This window comes from Mobula hypostoma, chromosome 10, assembly GCF_963921235.1.
Source record: "Mobula hypostoma chromosome 10, sMobHyp1.1, whole genome shotgun sequence".
In the NCBI taxonomy this organism is placed as follows: Eukaryota; Metazoa; Chordata; class Chondrichthyes; order Myliobatiformes; family Myliobatidae; genus Mobula; species Mobula hypostoma.
In genome coordinates, this window is record NC_086106.1 from 107,653,122 (window position 1) to 107,667,329 (window position 14,208).

The following is a 14,208-nucleotide window of genomic DNA, read 5'->3' on the forward strand; positions in this document are numbered from 1 at the left end:
TTCATGCAAACCTCCTTCATTGAATTGAAGCCCAAAAATGAAGCAAACGGAATCTAATTTTACAGAAGAATGAAGTACGTGAAGCAGTTTCCAGCAGGAAGCTCAATATCATCAGATATATTTAAATCGATTTCTGTGGGTAAGCAGCAAAGATCGATCTCCATTGGATTAGAATCAAATACTGGTATCAAAATGGTATTGAACAATGAGTGGAATCAGACAGGAAACTGACAGTAAACTTTTTCCCACAGGAATGATCTACATGTGTGAGTAATGATACAAAGATGAAAATAAAACAGAAATTAAGGAGCCTTAAAGTGAACCATATAGTGGAAAAACTATATGAAAGAATAGAGCAAAGGGGATCTGAAAATAAGTAACATTGAGATGGCAGGGAAGCATAGTGGTAGGAAAATAAGTCATCAATTAACATCAAAGGGTGTCAAAAGATGTTTGCAATATAAGAAAGGATGCACCAGTTAGAGAATGACATGAAATGTTCCTGCGGCATTCACAACAGAAGACAATGCTGTCACTGTAACAATAGTGGATAGGATAAAAACCATACGATACTATCAGAGTAGCAAACACAAAATGCTGGGAGAACTTAGCAGGTTAGGCCAAGACATTTCATCAGGACCGGAAAGGAAGGGGGACGAAACCAGAATAAGAAGGCGGGGCAAGGGGGTGGGGGAGTACAAGTTGGAAGATGGCATGTGAAACCAGGTGAGGGGGGAGGTGGATAGTTTCGGGAGGAGGGATAAAGTGAGAGGCTGGGAGGTGACAGGCGCACGATGTATAGGCCTGAAGAAGAAAGGATCTGAGAGAGGAGAGGAAAGTGGACCATGAGAAAGGGAAGGAGGAGGGGCACTAGAGGGATGTGATAGGCAGGTGAGGAGAAGGGGTAGGTGGAGAACCAGAATGGGGAACTTAAGCACTCAAAATGGAAATTTCATCCAATGCAATGGAGAGATATCCCATTTTACTGCTGGAGTAAGGATGAAAGTAGTAGAGAACCAATCACAATCTTCCAATCCTTTGAAGACAGCAGGGTTATAAATTTTACAGCCTTTTTCAAAAAAAGGGCAAAACGGTAGCAAGTTCAAGGCTGGTCAACGTAACATAGGTCTTAAAGTACCTCAAAAACAATAATAATTGAGGAACAAAAAGATTGCTTTAAGATTGCACATGCTAAGTACTTGGCATAGAGTCAGCTGGGTGTTGAGTTCTCATTCCAAACTTCAAAGAAGTCAATGGAAGCACATTCTGGAAGAAAGTTTAAAATGCAGATTCAACAGTACATAGAACATAGAACATAGAAATTTACAGCAAATTACAGGCCCTTCAGCCCACAATGTTGTGCAGACCATGTAACCTACTCTAGAGACTGTCTAGATCCCTAGTGCATAGCCCTCCATTTTTCTAAGCTCCATGTACCTATCTAAGAGGCTCTTAAAAGACCCTATTGTATCCAAACATTAAACAGTAACACTCGAAAGACAATTCTTTCAACAATTGAAAGCGAAAGACATTACAGGACAATGATGACAGTGTAGTGCTTGCTGAGTTGTGGACTAGGTTTGCAAAGAGCAAGAGAGGTGAGACTGGGTCAAATAGATTCCTTCTGTCAACACACATCAAAGTTGCTGGTGAACGCAGCAGGCCAGGCAGCATCTCTAGGAAGAGGTACAGTCGACGTTTCAGGCCGAGACCCTTCGTCAGGATTCCTTCTGTACTGTATTACTTGAAATACATAGATACATAAACACATAGAATCAGTCTATGTACATAACATGTGCTTATACATTCTGTTTTAAAGGATTGGGTGTATATTTATATTTTTATTGTCTTTTCATTGTGTTTTTTAACACTGCATTGAATCCAGGGTAATTAATTCATTCTCCTTTACACTCACGTACTGAAGAATTACAATAAACAAACTTGAATCTTAAGCACCCCACAAAATGCTGCCCACAAAATGCTGGAGGAACTCAGCAGGTAAGGCAGCATCTATGGAAGGGAATAAAGTGTCGACATTTCAGGCTGAGACCCTTCTTCAGGCCTGCTTGAATTCATTTTATTCCAGACCTTTCAGCGAATGGTTAAAAAATAAAAATGAAAGGAGTTTGCAGGGACAGGACAGTTTTAGAGTTGTGAGGAGAGATTGGATAGGCTGGGACTGCTTTCCCTGGTGTATAGGAGGCTGCAAATTGACTTTATAGAGGTTTATAACATCATGAGGGGCATAGATAAGATGAATGGTCAGTCTTTTACCCCATGGTAGAGGGAATCTAAAATTTGAGAGCAGGGGTTAGAGGGTAAGATTTAAAGGGAACTTGAGGGACAAATATTTAACACAGCAGATGGTAGCTACTACCAGAAGAAGTGGTAGAGGTGGGTATACAATGTTTAAAAGACATTTGGAAAATGTTGGGATATAGGTCATAAACAGGCAAAGGGCACTGACATGGATGAACTAGGCCAAGGAGCCCGTTTCCATGCGGTATGACTCTACAATGTAAGATTTGAACTCAGCCTTATGCGGTATTTATTCAATCTCCTTTTAAATTCTTCTGCAAAGCTAGTAAACCTGCCACAAAGCGAATTGAGTTATAGCGGGCGCTTTTTTTTATTGGGGGTGTAGAATGGATGTGTATTCTTGATCTCCCAGTTCGGTTGCTGTTGAAGGCGATACCTTGGCACGGCTGTGTGGAAGTCTGGCACCGGTCTCTAGCTGACTGCACGTCACACGTCAATCGTGTTGGAGTCGCTGGACTCGCCTGATTGGAAACACATTGACGCTCAGTCCCTGAAGGATCGTAACTTTTGTTATTATATAATAATAAAACATCTCTACTGAAGCTTAAAAATTATAAAGGTACAGTGACCCGAGACAATGTATTCGCACCTACATTGACCCCGACCTCCTGTGTACCAGGCATTCGCGTCAGCAGAACACAACATACGATGCGTGCAGTCTAAATGTTGCAAGTCCTCTTTATAGCAGCGGCTCCCAGCACACCCAGTACCTCCAGAGTCATAGTCATACTTTATTAATCCCGGGAGAAATTGGTTTTCGTTACAGTTGCACCATAAATAATAAATAGTAATAGAACCATAAATTGTTAAATAGTAATATGTAAATTATGCCAGGAAATTATGAAGTAAGTCTAGGACCAGCCTATTGGTGTCTGACCCTCCAAGGGAGGAGTTGTAAAGTTTGATGGCCACAGGCAGGAATGACTTCCTATGATGCTCTGTGCTGCATCTCGGTGGAATGAGTCTCTGGCTGAATGTACTCCTGTGCCCACCCAGTACATTATGTAGTGGATGGGAGACATTGACCAAGATGGCATGCAACTTAGACAGCATCCTCTTTTCAGACACCACCGTGAGAGACTTTTGCGTGCGGCATTTCTTTATACACATCTCCAAGTTTCAGTTAAGCGTGTCAGGGTAACAGTCGGCCAAAACAGATACGGGAAACACTATCTAAGACGCGGTGTGATCGGGTCTGAGTAAAGTTACACAATGTGAGGGAGATCTCGAACTGCAGCATAAGTAACCACTCAGCATCCACACACAAGATTAAAGTAGGTCTAATATTACAACAGTGACCACATTGTGATTGAAGCCACCAGGACCCGCACCACCAGGTCCAAGAACAGTTACTACCCCACAAACATCAGGCTCTTGAATAGAAGGGGATAACTGCGGGCATTTGCCCATCCACTGAGGTGCCGCCACAACCACTTTAAGTACTCATTATCTTGTTATATCATGTTCTCGATATTTATTGCTATTTATTTATATTTGGATTTGCACAGTTTGTTGTCTTCTGCACTCTGGTTGATCTGTTATAGTTGGTATTCCATTGACTTGCTGAGTACGCCCACAGCGGAAAAAAAAATCTCAGAGTTATATGTGGTGACATGTACGTACTTCGATAATAAAATTTAATTTGAACTTTGAATTGAACCGCAAGGTTCTAGGATGGCGGTGTGCTGTGCAAACCTCGCATTTCTAATATGCACATCCAGTGCGCTGCTCAGGTGCACTTCTTGTAAAGTCAGCGACATGGTGAACGTCACCAACCCAGCCTTCGTCCCTGAGAATTTACTCCATTCGCTTTATAAACACGCTGTTTCTTAACGGAATTTCTCCCCTCTCCCCAACGCAGATGAGCATCACAACCCGGCGGCCGCTAAAATCACCGGCAAATCCTGTGAATATAACGGCACCACCTATCAGCATGGGGAGATGTTCGTGGCCGAGGGGCTGTTTTTGTCGCGGCATCCTAACCAGTGTGCACAATGTAGTTGCTCGGTAAGTGACAGTCCCCCCATCGATCATCGCAAAAATGGCTGTAATTTCTTTTAGACGACAGGACACCGTGACCCTCTAGTGCAGCTTAACTTCAGACAATGCTGGTTCTGTTCGTTAGGTCAGTGTAGCTTGAACCACCGGGATGTGGGGGCTTTATGATGTTGGGCGTGGGGGGTGATGAAATAAAATCACATAAAGGACCTCATACGAAGTGCCGAATGGGCAGATCACACTCGCAGGCTGAACTGTGCCTTGTAGGTCGGCTCGTAGGTCCCAGCGCTCTTCTCAAGACACGGTGCCAGAAATACACGTCTGCTTGTGGAAATTTATTTGTCAGATTGTTTTTTCACTCGCTGTAGCGTTGAGATGCCAAATGGATGGCGCCAAATTAATAGAAACATTTCACGTCAGCCAGGCTATTATGGAGGACGCAATCCAGCGCTTTCTCCTTTTTTATTCTCCCGTTCCCCCACAATTATTTTTTGCACAGAGTATAATGAAGGTGTATGTTAAATGTTCGTATATGGACAAGTGATTAAAAACAAGCACTGGAAGCTGTGTAGAGAAATAAATCGAACAGCAGGAATAAAGTGACCTTCTCGATCTTAACTTCGTCGTTTTCTCCAGTCCTGCTGGAAGGTTTCGGCCCGAAACGTCGACTATGCTCTTTTCTATAGATACTGCCTGGCCTGCTGAGTTCCTCCAGCATTTTGTGTGTTTTGCTTGGATTTCCAGCATCTGCAGATTTTCTCGAGTTTGTAACGTTTAACATTTTTGTTGTATTGATCGAAATTCATAATTTGGCTGTGTTGTAACACTCCCCAGACAATAAAAAGAGATGTGGCTTAAAAAAACCTAAAGCTTATGCTTAAAAAACACACAGATTGGAACATGTTCTTGTTGGCTGGGTGCATGTTTTTATACACCACTGAGAATATCCTCTACAGCAAGCTGCACCTCTCGTAAGCCCGGGTCAAATCAACTATTTAAAAACACAAAATGGAAGTCGGTCTTTAGGCAAAAGTGTTTAAAGGTTTCACTGAAAGAGCAGAGGGTTCGTGTGCGTGTAAACAAACTTGATGACAGTCCATCCTGATTTGGGGACCAGTGTATCCTCAGAGAGAACAACATTGTTCAATAAACAGCGCGAAAATGAAGTAATACCAACTTTCTTCAGGCATTCAAATAGAAGTTAACATTTGTTCCCATAAGTAGGCATTTGAAATTACACCTATGCATGGGGCCTATGGAAGGTAGATTAAGAAACATTCTCCAGCCATTAGAGACAGGTCCTTTCTGGTCACCAATCATCTGCCACCTTCTTTTGATGCCATTGGCTTGCTCTGGGATATGGTACCGTTGGTGCAAGCAGTTCTCTGATGGAGTTCAAAGACAATTGTTTATGCACAAACCTTGTACTTAGTGATTGTTTTTTTAAACTTGGGTAATTCCCATACTCTTAAGAGCTCATACCTTGTTTCTTCTAGCCATAGGTAATAAAATGACTTGCTACTCCAGTATGTTGGTGAGTGATTCACTTTGTGGGATCTTGAAATGGCTTGTCAATATTTGCCTGGCCAATGGGGTTTCACTTTTGCTTCTCAAGTTCAATGGCTCCTTGACTAATAAAGAATCAAAGTCATGTCAGTTCCAGGAGTGGAAAATTGCTTAAGCTACAGACTTAGGCAGCTAAGTTTGCTATTATTATCTATTAACTAACGTCTTGTTAGGGTAATTAATTTGATAATAACTCATTATTAAATAGATCTGCTTAATAAGACATTTTTCAATAGATAATAGGTTTCTTATTAAATCGATTATTAAATAGAAAAAATGACCTGTGGATTCATTCAAAAAGAAGTCAAACTTGCTAGTTTGCAAAGTCTACTTATAAGTTTTGAACTGAGAAACTACAGTGAGTCACATTTCAGTTTTTATAATGTTATGCGCAACCTGCATTGAAAATACCATCTAAATTGAGGCTCTGATATACAAGTGGATTGTTTCAACTTGAACGTCAAAACTATGAACTTTCTCCTTCCAACAGCAGCAGTGAGTGTAATCATAGCAGAAAATCCCTGTGGAAAAACTACCTCTCAGTATCACTCATTTGGCTATTTAATCTCCCCAGAGCCTTACTTAGGAGGTGGGAAGAGGTCAGAGCACACAAAATAACCATCACCAATTTCACATTTTAGGGACAAAACAAAAATTAATAGTTCAGCTCAGGTTTCTTTGCCACCTCGACAACCTCCTTAGCCAACACCATTGAACAATTTCAGAAGCAGGTCACTCTCTTAATAATGTTAAAGGTAACGGAAGTGAGATTCAGTTGATTTTGATTCCCTGATCCCGTGCTTGCTAGAGACAATTGTAGTACCTGAACTGTCCTAAAATCAACTAATTTAACAGACCATAATCTAATCCAAGGTCCTCTGTGTCTGCAGGGATAAATACATCCATCTCATAAGTCATCAGTAAGATCATATTTTCATTTTAGAATGGATAGATAAGATGGTGTGAATAAACTTAACTTTCACTTGGTGGCCACTTTGTTAGATACCTATTGTGCATAATAAAGTGGAGACTAAGTGATGTATGTTCGTGGTCTTCTACTGCTGTAGTAGAACCACTTCAAGGTTTGGCATCTTGTGCATTCGGAAATGCTCTTCTGCATACCACTGTTGTAACGCATGCTTGTTTCAGCTACTGTCACCCTCCTGTCATGGCTGTTCCCCTCGAACTTCTCTCATTGACCAGGTGTTCTTGCCCACAGAATTGCTGCTCACTGGTCGGTTTAGTTTTCTTTGCACCATTCTCTGTAAACTCTAGAGACTGTTATGTGTGAAAATCCAGGAAGGTCGGCATTCCTGAGATACTCAAACCACCCCATCAGAATCAGGTTTACTATCATCGGCACGTGATGTGAAATTTGTTAACTTAGCAGCAGCAGTTCAATGCAATACATAACCTAGCAGAGAAAAAAAATAAATACAATTTAAAAATAGTAATAAATATACAAGTAAATCAATTATGTATATTGAATTGATTTTTAAAAATGTGCAAAAACAGAAATACTGTATACTAAAAAAAAAGTGAGGTAGTGTCCAAAGATTCAATGTCCATTTCGGAATTGGATGGCAGAGGGGAAGAAGCTGTTCCTGAATCACTGAGTCTGTGCCTTCTGGCTTCCGTACCTCCTACCTGATGGTAACAGTGAGAAAAAGGCATGCCCTGGGTGCTGGAGGTCTTTAATAATGGACGCTGCCTTTCTGAGACACCACTCCGTGAAGATGTCCTGGGTACTTTGTAGGCTAGTACCCAAGATGGAGCTGACTAGATTTACAACCCTCTGCAGCTTCTTTTGGTCCTGTGCAGTAGCCCCTCCACACCAGACAGTGATGCAGCCTGTCAGAATGCTCTCCATGGTACAACTGTAGAAGTTTTTGAGTGTATTTGTTGACATGCCAAATCTCTTCAAGCTCCCAATGAAGTTTAGCCACTGTCTTGCCTTCTTTATAACTACATCAGTTATCATTCCATGGTCACCTTTCTGCCCCATTCTGATGTTTAGTCAGAACAACTGAACCTCTTGACCATGTCTACATGCTTTTATGCATTGAGTTGCTGGCACATGATTGGCTGATTAGATATATGCAATAACAAGCTGGTGTACAGGTTGTTGTGATGCGTCTAGTGCGGTAATGTAGTGGATATTGCTTGTCGCTCTCTCTTTCGGCCTCCACCGCTGGCTAGCAGTCTTGCAAAAAGGAGAGCTGAATGTGTAAGTCTCTCCCTGCCAGTACATAGCCTCTCCAACAGCAAGCCTGGTGCGGTACCTCCTCACTGGCGACACGTGGAAACTGAACTCCTTTCGGACTCAGACTGAACTACAGAGGATGGGAAGGAGGTCTAGCCCCTGCACACATAACACGCAGTGCCCACCAGTGTGTGGACACGCCTTGGTGCCCGAGAACCAGATCCCCAGCTATGAGTAAATATCCCCAATGCCTTGGGATAGATGAAGGGTATGAGAGTAAACACAGACAGCAGATCTGAAGTGGAGCCCCTAAGGCAGTTGGACGTCATTGAACATCCTTCCAGCAGCTCCTGCAGCCGAGCTGGTACCAAACGTATTGCTTCATAAGCTTTCCTTTGGACTACACTGGTGAGGCCGAGAGGGGGACCTTGACGGCTGGGCATCTCAGGATCTCCATACCTTCGGCCCAGGCTTGTGATGATCATCATCATCACCCATCGTCCTTCGAGACAGACGGATGCCAACCACAGGTGTACGTAATAAAGTGGCTGCTGAGTGTGTGTAACAGTTTCAGATACGGAAGAGAAGGTGAATAATCATGTGAGGGCTACATACCAGCAAATGACCACTGGTGATGATTGTCCCAGTCTTCCTTTTATGTTAAAATTCTAGTACTTCTATTGAATGATACTTGTTTCTCATTTCTGGATGTATTCATTCATTCGTTATGTGCTGTCATATGATGTGGGCGATCATAATCTTGACTATGATTGTTCTTGGCAAATTTTTCTACAACAAAGTGATTTGCCATTGCCTTTTTCTGGGCAGTGCCTTTACAGTTGGGTATACCCAGCCGTTATCAATTTCCTTTCAGAGGTTGTCTGCCTAGCGTCAGTCGTCACGTAACCTGGACGCATGATATGCACCAGCTGCTCATACGACCATCCATCATCTGCTCCCATGGCTTCACATGACCCTGATAGGAGTGGTGGGGGGGTGTGCAGGAAGGGGGCTAAGCAGGTGCTACACTTTGCCCAAGGGCTAGCAGAGGGAAGGAGCACCTTACGCTTCCCTTGGTAGAGACATATGTCCACCCCGCCATCCTGAATGAATAGCCATGCCAATGTGACGAGTATTTAATAAGAAGGGAACAGAAAAAAAAACTTACATAGCAGCATCTAAATAAGCAACTTGTATATATTAAGTTACATAATAAAATATTACAAAGTTGACCCATCAACCATTGGCATTGTAGATTCAAAGATTCAAAAAACTTTACTGTCATTCTAACCGTACATCAGCTCTGCAGGGCAGAATGAGACAGCGTTTCCCAGGAGCAGTGCTATCATAACATAACAAAACGCAACACTAAATAATAAACACAACAATAAATAGTAAAACACAACAGCCACATGTCAGTTAAAATCAAGTTATAAGTGTCCAGTGCAAGTTAAAAGTGTCCAAAGCAGAGTCAGGTGGAACAGCTATTTAGCAGTCTGACTGCCTGTGGGAGGAAGCTGTTTAGTAGCCTTGTGGTTTTAGTTTTGATGCTCCTGTAACGTTTGCCTGATGGCAGAAGAACAAACAGTTCATGGAGAGGGTGTGAGGGGTCTTTAATGATGTACCGTGTCTTCTGGAGGCATTGACTCTGAAAGAGCTCTTGGACAGAAGGTAGGGAGACCCCAATAACCTTCTCTGCTCCCCTAACCTCCCTCTGCAAGGCTTTTTTGTCGATAGCACTGCAGCTGGAGTACCAGGTTGTGATGCTAAAGATCAGCACACTCGCAACTACGCCTCTGTAGAATGTAGTTAAGATGTTAGTGGGGAGTGATGCTTGTTTAAGCTTCCTCAGAAAGTGCAATCTCTGCTGGGCCCGTTTCACAATCCATAATTACAATAAATTGCTGAAATTTTGTTTTTGCACTTTATATGAAAGCTTAAGACAAACAGAGTATTGATGGCACTCAAGATATACAACTATTGAGAAATCTATTTGCTGGAGTTTCATTTGGCTGAAAGTATTCAGTGGATTATATGACTGGCTTTCTACCTTCTCAAGCAGTAAATGACTGTATTTGTGAATTTTTCTCAGCATAAAGGAAAGATTTGAAATCTATTGCAGAGTTAACTTATGGGTAGAATCTTTTACTTGAGTTGTTGCATTACTTGGTTTTATTTAATGATTTTATAGCATTGATTTAATCCTGCTACCTGGCAGCAATGTGGAAGGTGGAGGATTAGAATCTACATGTGTGGAATTATGATTGATTGCCTCTAAATCAGAATCTTCCCCAAATGCCATGTCTATTAAGGTGCAAGGTCATGTTGAGGTAGTTTCTAAGGTCAAGGTCCATTTTATTGTCCTGGACAATCTCATTGTTTTATAACAGTGAGATAGAAGCTGTCCTTGACTCCAGTGGTATGTACCTTTATGCTTTAGTTGTTCTGTCTGATGGGACAGGGGAGCTGTGAGAATCTTTAATTATGCTGCCTGCTTTACTGATGCAGCAAGAAGCATAGACAGGGTTCATGGAGGGGAGGCAGCTTTCCGTGATGTGCTGAGCTGTGTTCATAACTCTCTGCAGTTTCTTGCAGTCATGGGCAGAGAGGTTGCCATACCAAGTAATTTTGCACAGTCATAGGATGCTTTCTCTGGCACATTGATAACAATTGGTAAGGGTCAAAGGGGACATGCCAAATTTCTCCGGCGGAAGTAGGGGTGCTGGTGAGCTTTTTAGGAGGTGACATCAATCTGGTTGGACCAAGACACGCTAATGATGATAATCATTCCAAGGAACTTGCAGCCCTCAATCTTCTCCACCTCAGCACCATTGATGTAAATGGGAGTGTCTGCACCACCCACCTTTGTAAGGTCAATGATCAACTCATTTAACAATGTAATTTAAAATACATAGTTGTGAAATGAGGAAATTCAATGTTTCAATAAATATCACTCAATGATAGAACATTACATTTGAAATTGTCATATTTCTATTTTATTTTATAACATTCTCATTAAGAGAATTTTTAATACTACTCTCTACATTATCTATCATTGCTTCAGTGAGGCTAACATTCTAAACAGACTATTGATGCATTCCTGTAAGCAGTACTGGGGCGAGTGCTTAAATGTAAGAGGTTATCATGCAATACTCCCTCACCACACGAAAAAATTATTCTTGTTTAGCATGCGCTTCCAATGGCAGCTAAACTCTAATTAAAGATCAAGTCAAGTCACTTTTTATTGTCATTTCAACCATAACTGCTGGTACAGAACATAGTAAAAATGAGACAACGTTTTCCAGGACCATGGTGCTACATGAAACAATACAAAAACTACACTGAACTACGTAAGAAAAAACACAAAAACTACACTAGACTACAGACCTATCCAGGACTGCATAAAGTGCACAAAACAGTGCAGGCACTACAATAAATAATAATAAATAATAAACAAGATAATAGGCACAGTAGAGGGTATAGTAGGTTGGTGTCAAGCCAGGCTCTGGGTATTGAGGAGTCTGATGGCTTGAGGAAAGAAACTGTTACATAGTCTGGTCATGAGAGCCTGAAAGCTTCGGTGCCTTTTTCCAGATGGCAGGAAGGAGAAGAGTTTGTATGAGGGGTGCATGGGGTCCTTCATAATGCTGTTTGCTTTGCGGGTGCAGCGTGTGGTGTAACTGTCTGTGATGGCGGGAAGAGAGACCCCGATGATCTTGTCAGCTGACCTCACTATCCGCTGCAGGGTCTTGTGATCCGAGATGGTACAATTTCCGAGCCAGGCCGTGATGCAGCTGCTCAGGATGCTCTCAATACAACTTCTGTATAATGTGGTGAGGATGGTGGGTGGGAGATGGACTTTTCTCAACCTTCGCAGAAAGTAGAGACACTGCTGGGCTTTCTTTGCTATGGAGCTGGTGTTGAGGGACCAGGTGAGATTCTCCGCCAGGTGAACACCAAGAAATTTGGTGCTCTTAACGATCTCTACGGAAGAGTCGTCGATGTTCAGCGGAGAGTGGTCACTCCGTGTCCTCCTGAAGTCAACAACCATCTCTTTTGTTGGAGCTTATCTAGTACAGTAGTCTTATTTTGTATCTAAAAGGTGTTTGTGATAAATTACCGTTTACTCATTTGAATTCAAACAGAATGTGCATATAAATTTTGCCCTTTTTATATGGACTAGAAGTTCCACTCTTTCTAAGGAATTTGATGACTAGGAGATATGCATTCCTGCCACTGTGTGGTGTAATGTCTTGGCTTATCGTTGTACATGACTGCTCACTAAGGGAATAAGTAAAACTGTGTTTATGTTGGTTTTATTGGCATTAGAGGATCACATTTGGCAATTTTGAACATGTACAGTTAAGCCCACTGTTTTATTTCTCTGTGTTATAGGGATCATGTGTGCATGTTATCTGATACTTTGTGGAAGTTAAAATACTGAACCTTTATGAACCCAACATAAAACTGTTCACATTTAAATATAAAAATCTGACACGCTGAATTCTGACTTTTTTTCTTGTGACAATGACAGATAGTGTTCTAGAGGATTTGTGAATTTCTCAAAGCAATTCAAGAATGTTCATGTGACCTAGAAATTTTTATTTTTTTCTCTCCGAAGGAAGGAAATGTATACTGTGGCTTGAGGACATGTCCAAAGCTGACTTGTCCATTTCCAATATCCGTCTCTGACTCTTGTTGTCAAGTTTGCAGAGGTAATTACAACATCTTTGTGTATATTTTTAGAATAGATCTTAATAATTAAGAAAACCTTTACCTAATTTTACTTCAGGTATGAAATGTATCAGATTTGCTGTATTACAACCTCTAACTTGCCAGTACAAAGATAAATGCATTACCTCCAACATTCTCAGATGAGCAACCCCTAACGTTCATGTAAATTCTCTGACCAAGAATTTATATTAGTAGCAAATGTTGAGCAGCTTGAATTGTTCATGCACCCGCCCACCAAATCTGACATGAGTTTAGCCTTAATTCATTTCACATCTTTAAAGGAATAGCGACTTCATCAACTTTGCAATGACTATGATGGAAACACTGCTGTGGTTTAATAATAAAGTTATTATTTCAAAAATTTAAGGCCCTTATGCCCTATTCGTTTTTTTTATTTTTTAAGAAAAAAACTAACATCTAAAAAAATTGATTCAAATTTTGATGATTTTAAAAATATTTCTTAATTTCAAAATCCATTAAATTATGCACACAACACATAGCTGGAAGGTGTGGGTTTGGAGTACGTGAAGAGATGGGAGAGGTGGGTTGCAAAAATTCCAGGGCAGTTTTGCCACACTCACTGTGGCGCTGGAGACCAAAGTTCATCCCACTTTGGAATCCAAGATCTTTCAAGCCAGTACAATTTGCATTTCTACCCAAACTAGGTAAAACTGTGGACTATAATCTCAGACACTGGGATAACCCCAGCACACACTCCATAATTTATTGTTTCGGCTTGACATTATTATGATGAGTGCAAAGCAGAACTTATTTCATTTCTCAAGAATGTTTGTCAAGTACTCTTCCATATACAACAGTTTGTTTCCTGTTTCTGAAAATCTGTTTTCAATAACAGGAGAAGGAGAGTCCTGGGACACAACAGATGCAGAAATATTTCGGCCACCATCCAATAGAGAAGCGGTATGTACATAAAAAGAAAGGATTATGTTTATAGTATATGGCATCTTCCATTTTCAAAAGTACTTTGCAAATCGTTGACTGTTGTCATGTAGGAAAGACAGAAATCAGTTTACATCCAGAAACTGCAATGTGATAATGACCAGATAATCTGTGTTAATGAAGAAGCGATAAATATTATCCAGGAAACTGGGGATTACTCCTTTTAATATATAAAAGAATCATTATTTTACCTGGACATTGGGTGGAAAGCTCACACAAAATTTAATGATTAAGTTAATTGTTAAAGGATTGGACTTTGGGTGTTTCAATCGCAGGAATTAACATAGCTTTGGAGAAGGAAATATTCAACCCTGGGTCATGGTAGTTCATGAACTTTGTGTGTGTGTGTGTGTGTGTGTGTGTGTGTGTGTGTGTGTATGAGCACATTGAGAAGAGAAACAGAATGGAGGCGCTTTTAGCATTTATAG

The 14,208-nt window shown here is 41.1% G+C and overlaps 1 protein-coding gene across 1 annotated transcript in view; it reads left to right on the forward strand.

Annotated features, from left to right (window-relative positions):
* chrdl2 (chordin-like 2) overlaps positions 1 to 14,208 on the forward strand; it is a 58,349-nt gene that overhangs the window by 17,957 nt on the left and 26,184 nt on the right. The window contains exons 5-7 of the mRNA XM_063061420.1: positions 4,181 to 4,326; positions 12,708 to 12,801; positions 13,677 to 13,741. Of these exons, the coding sequence (XP_062917490.1) occupies positions 4,181 to 4,326; positions 12,708 to 12,801; positions 13,677 to 13,741 (305 nt within the window). The remainder of the gene's footprint in view (positions 1 to 4,180; positions 4,327 to 12,707; positions 12,802 to 13,676; positions 13,742 to 14,208) is intronic.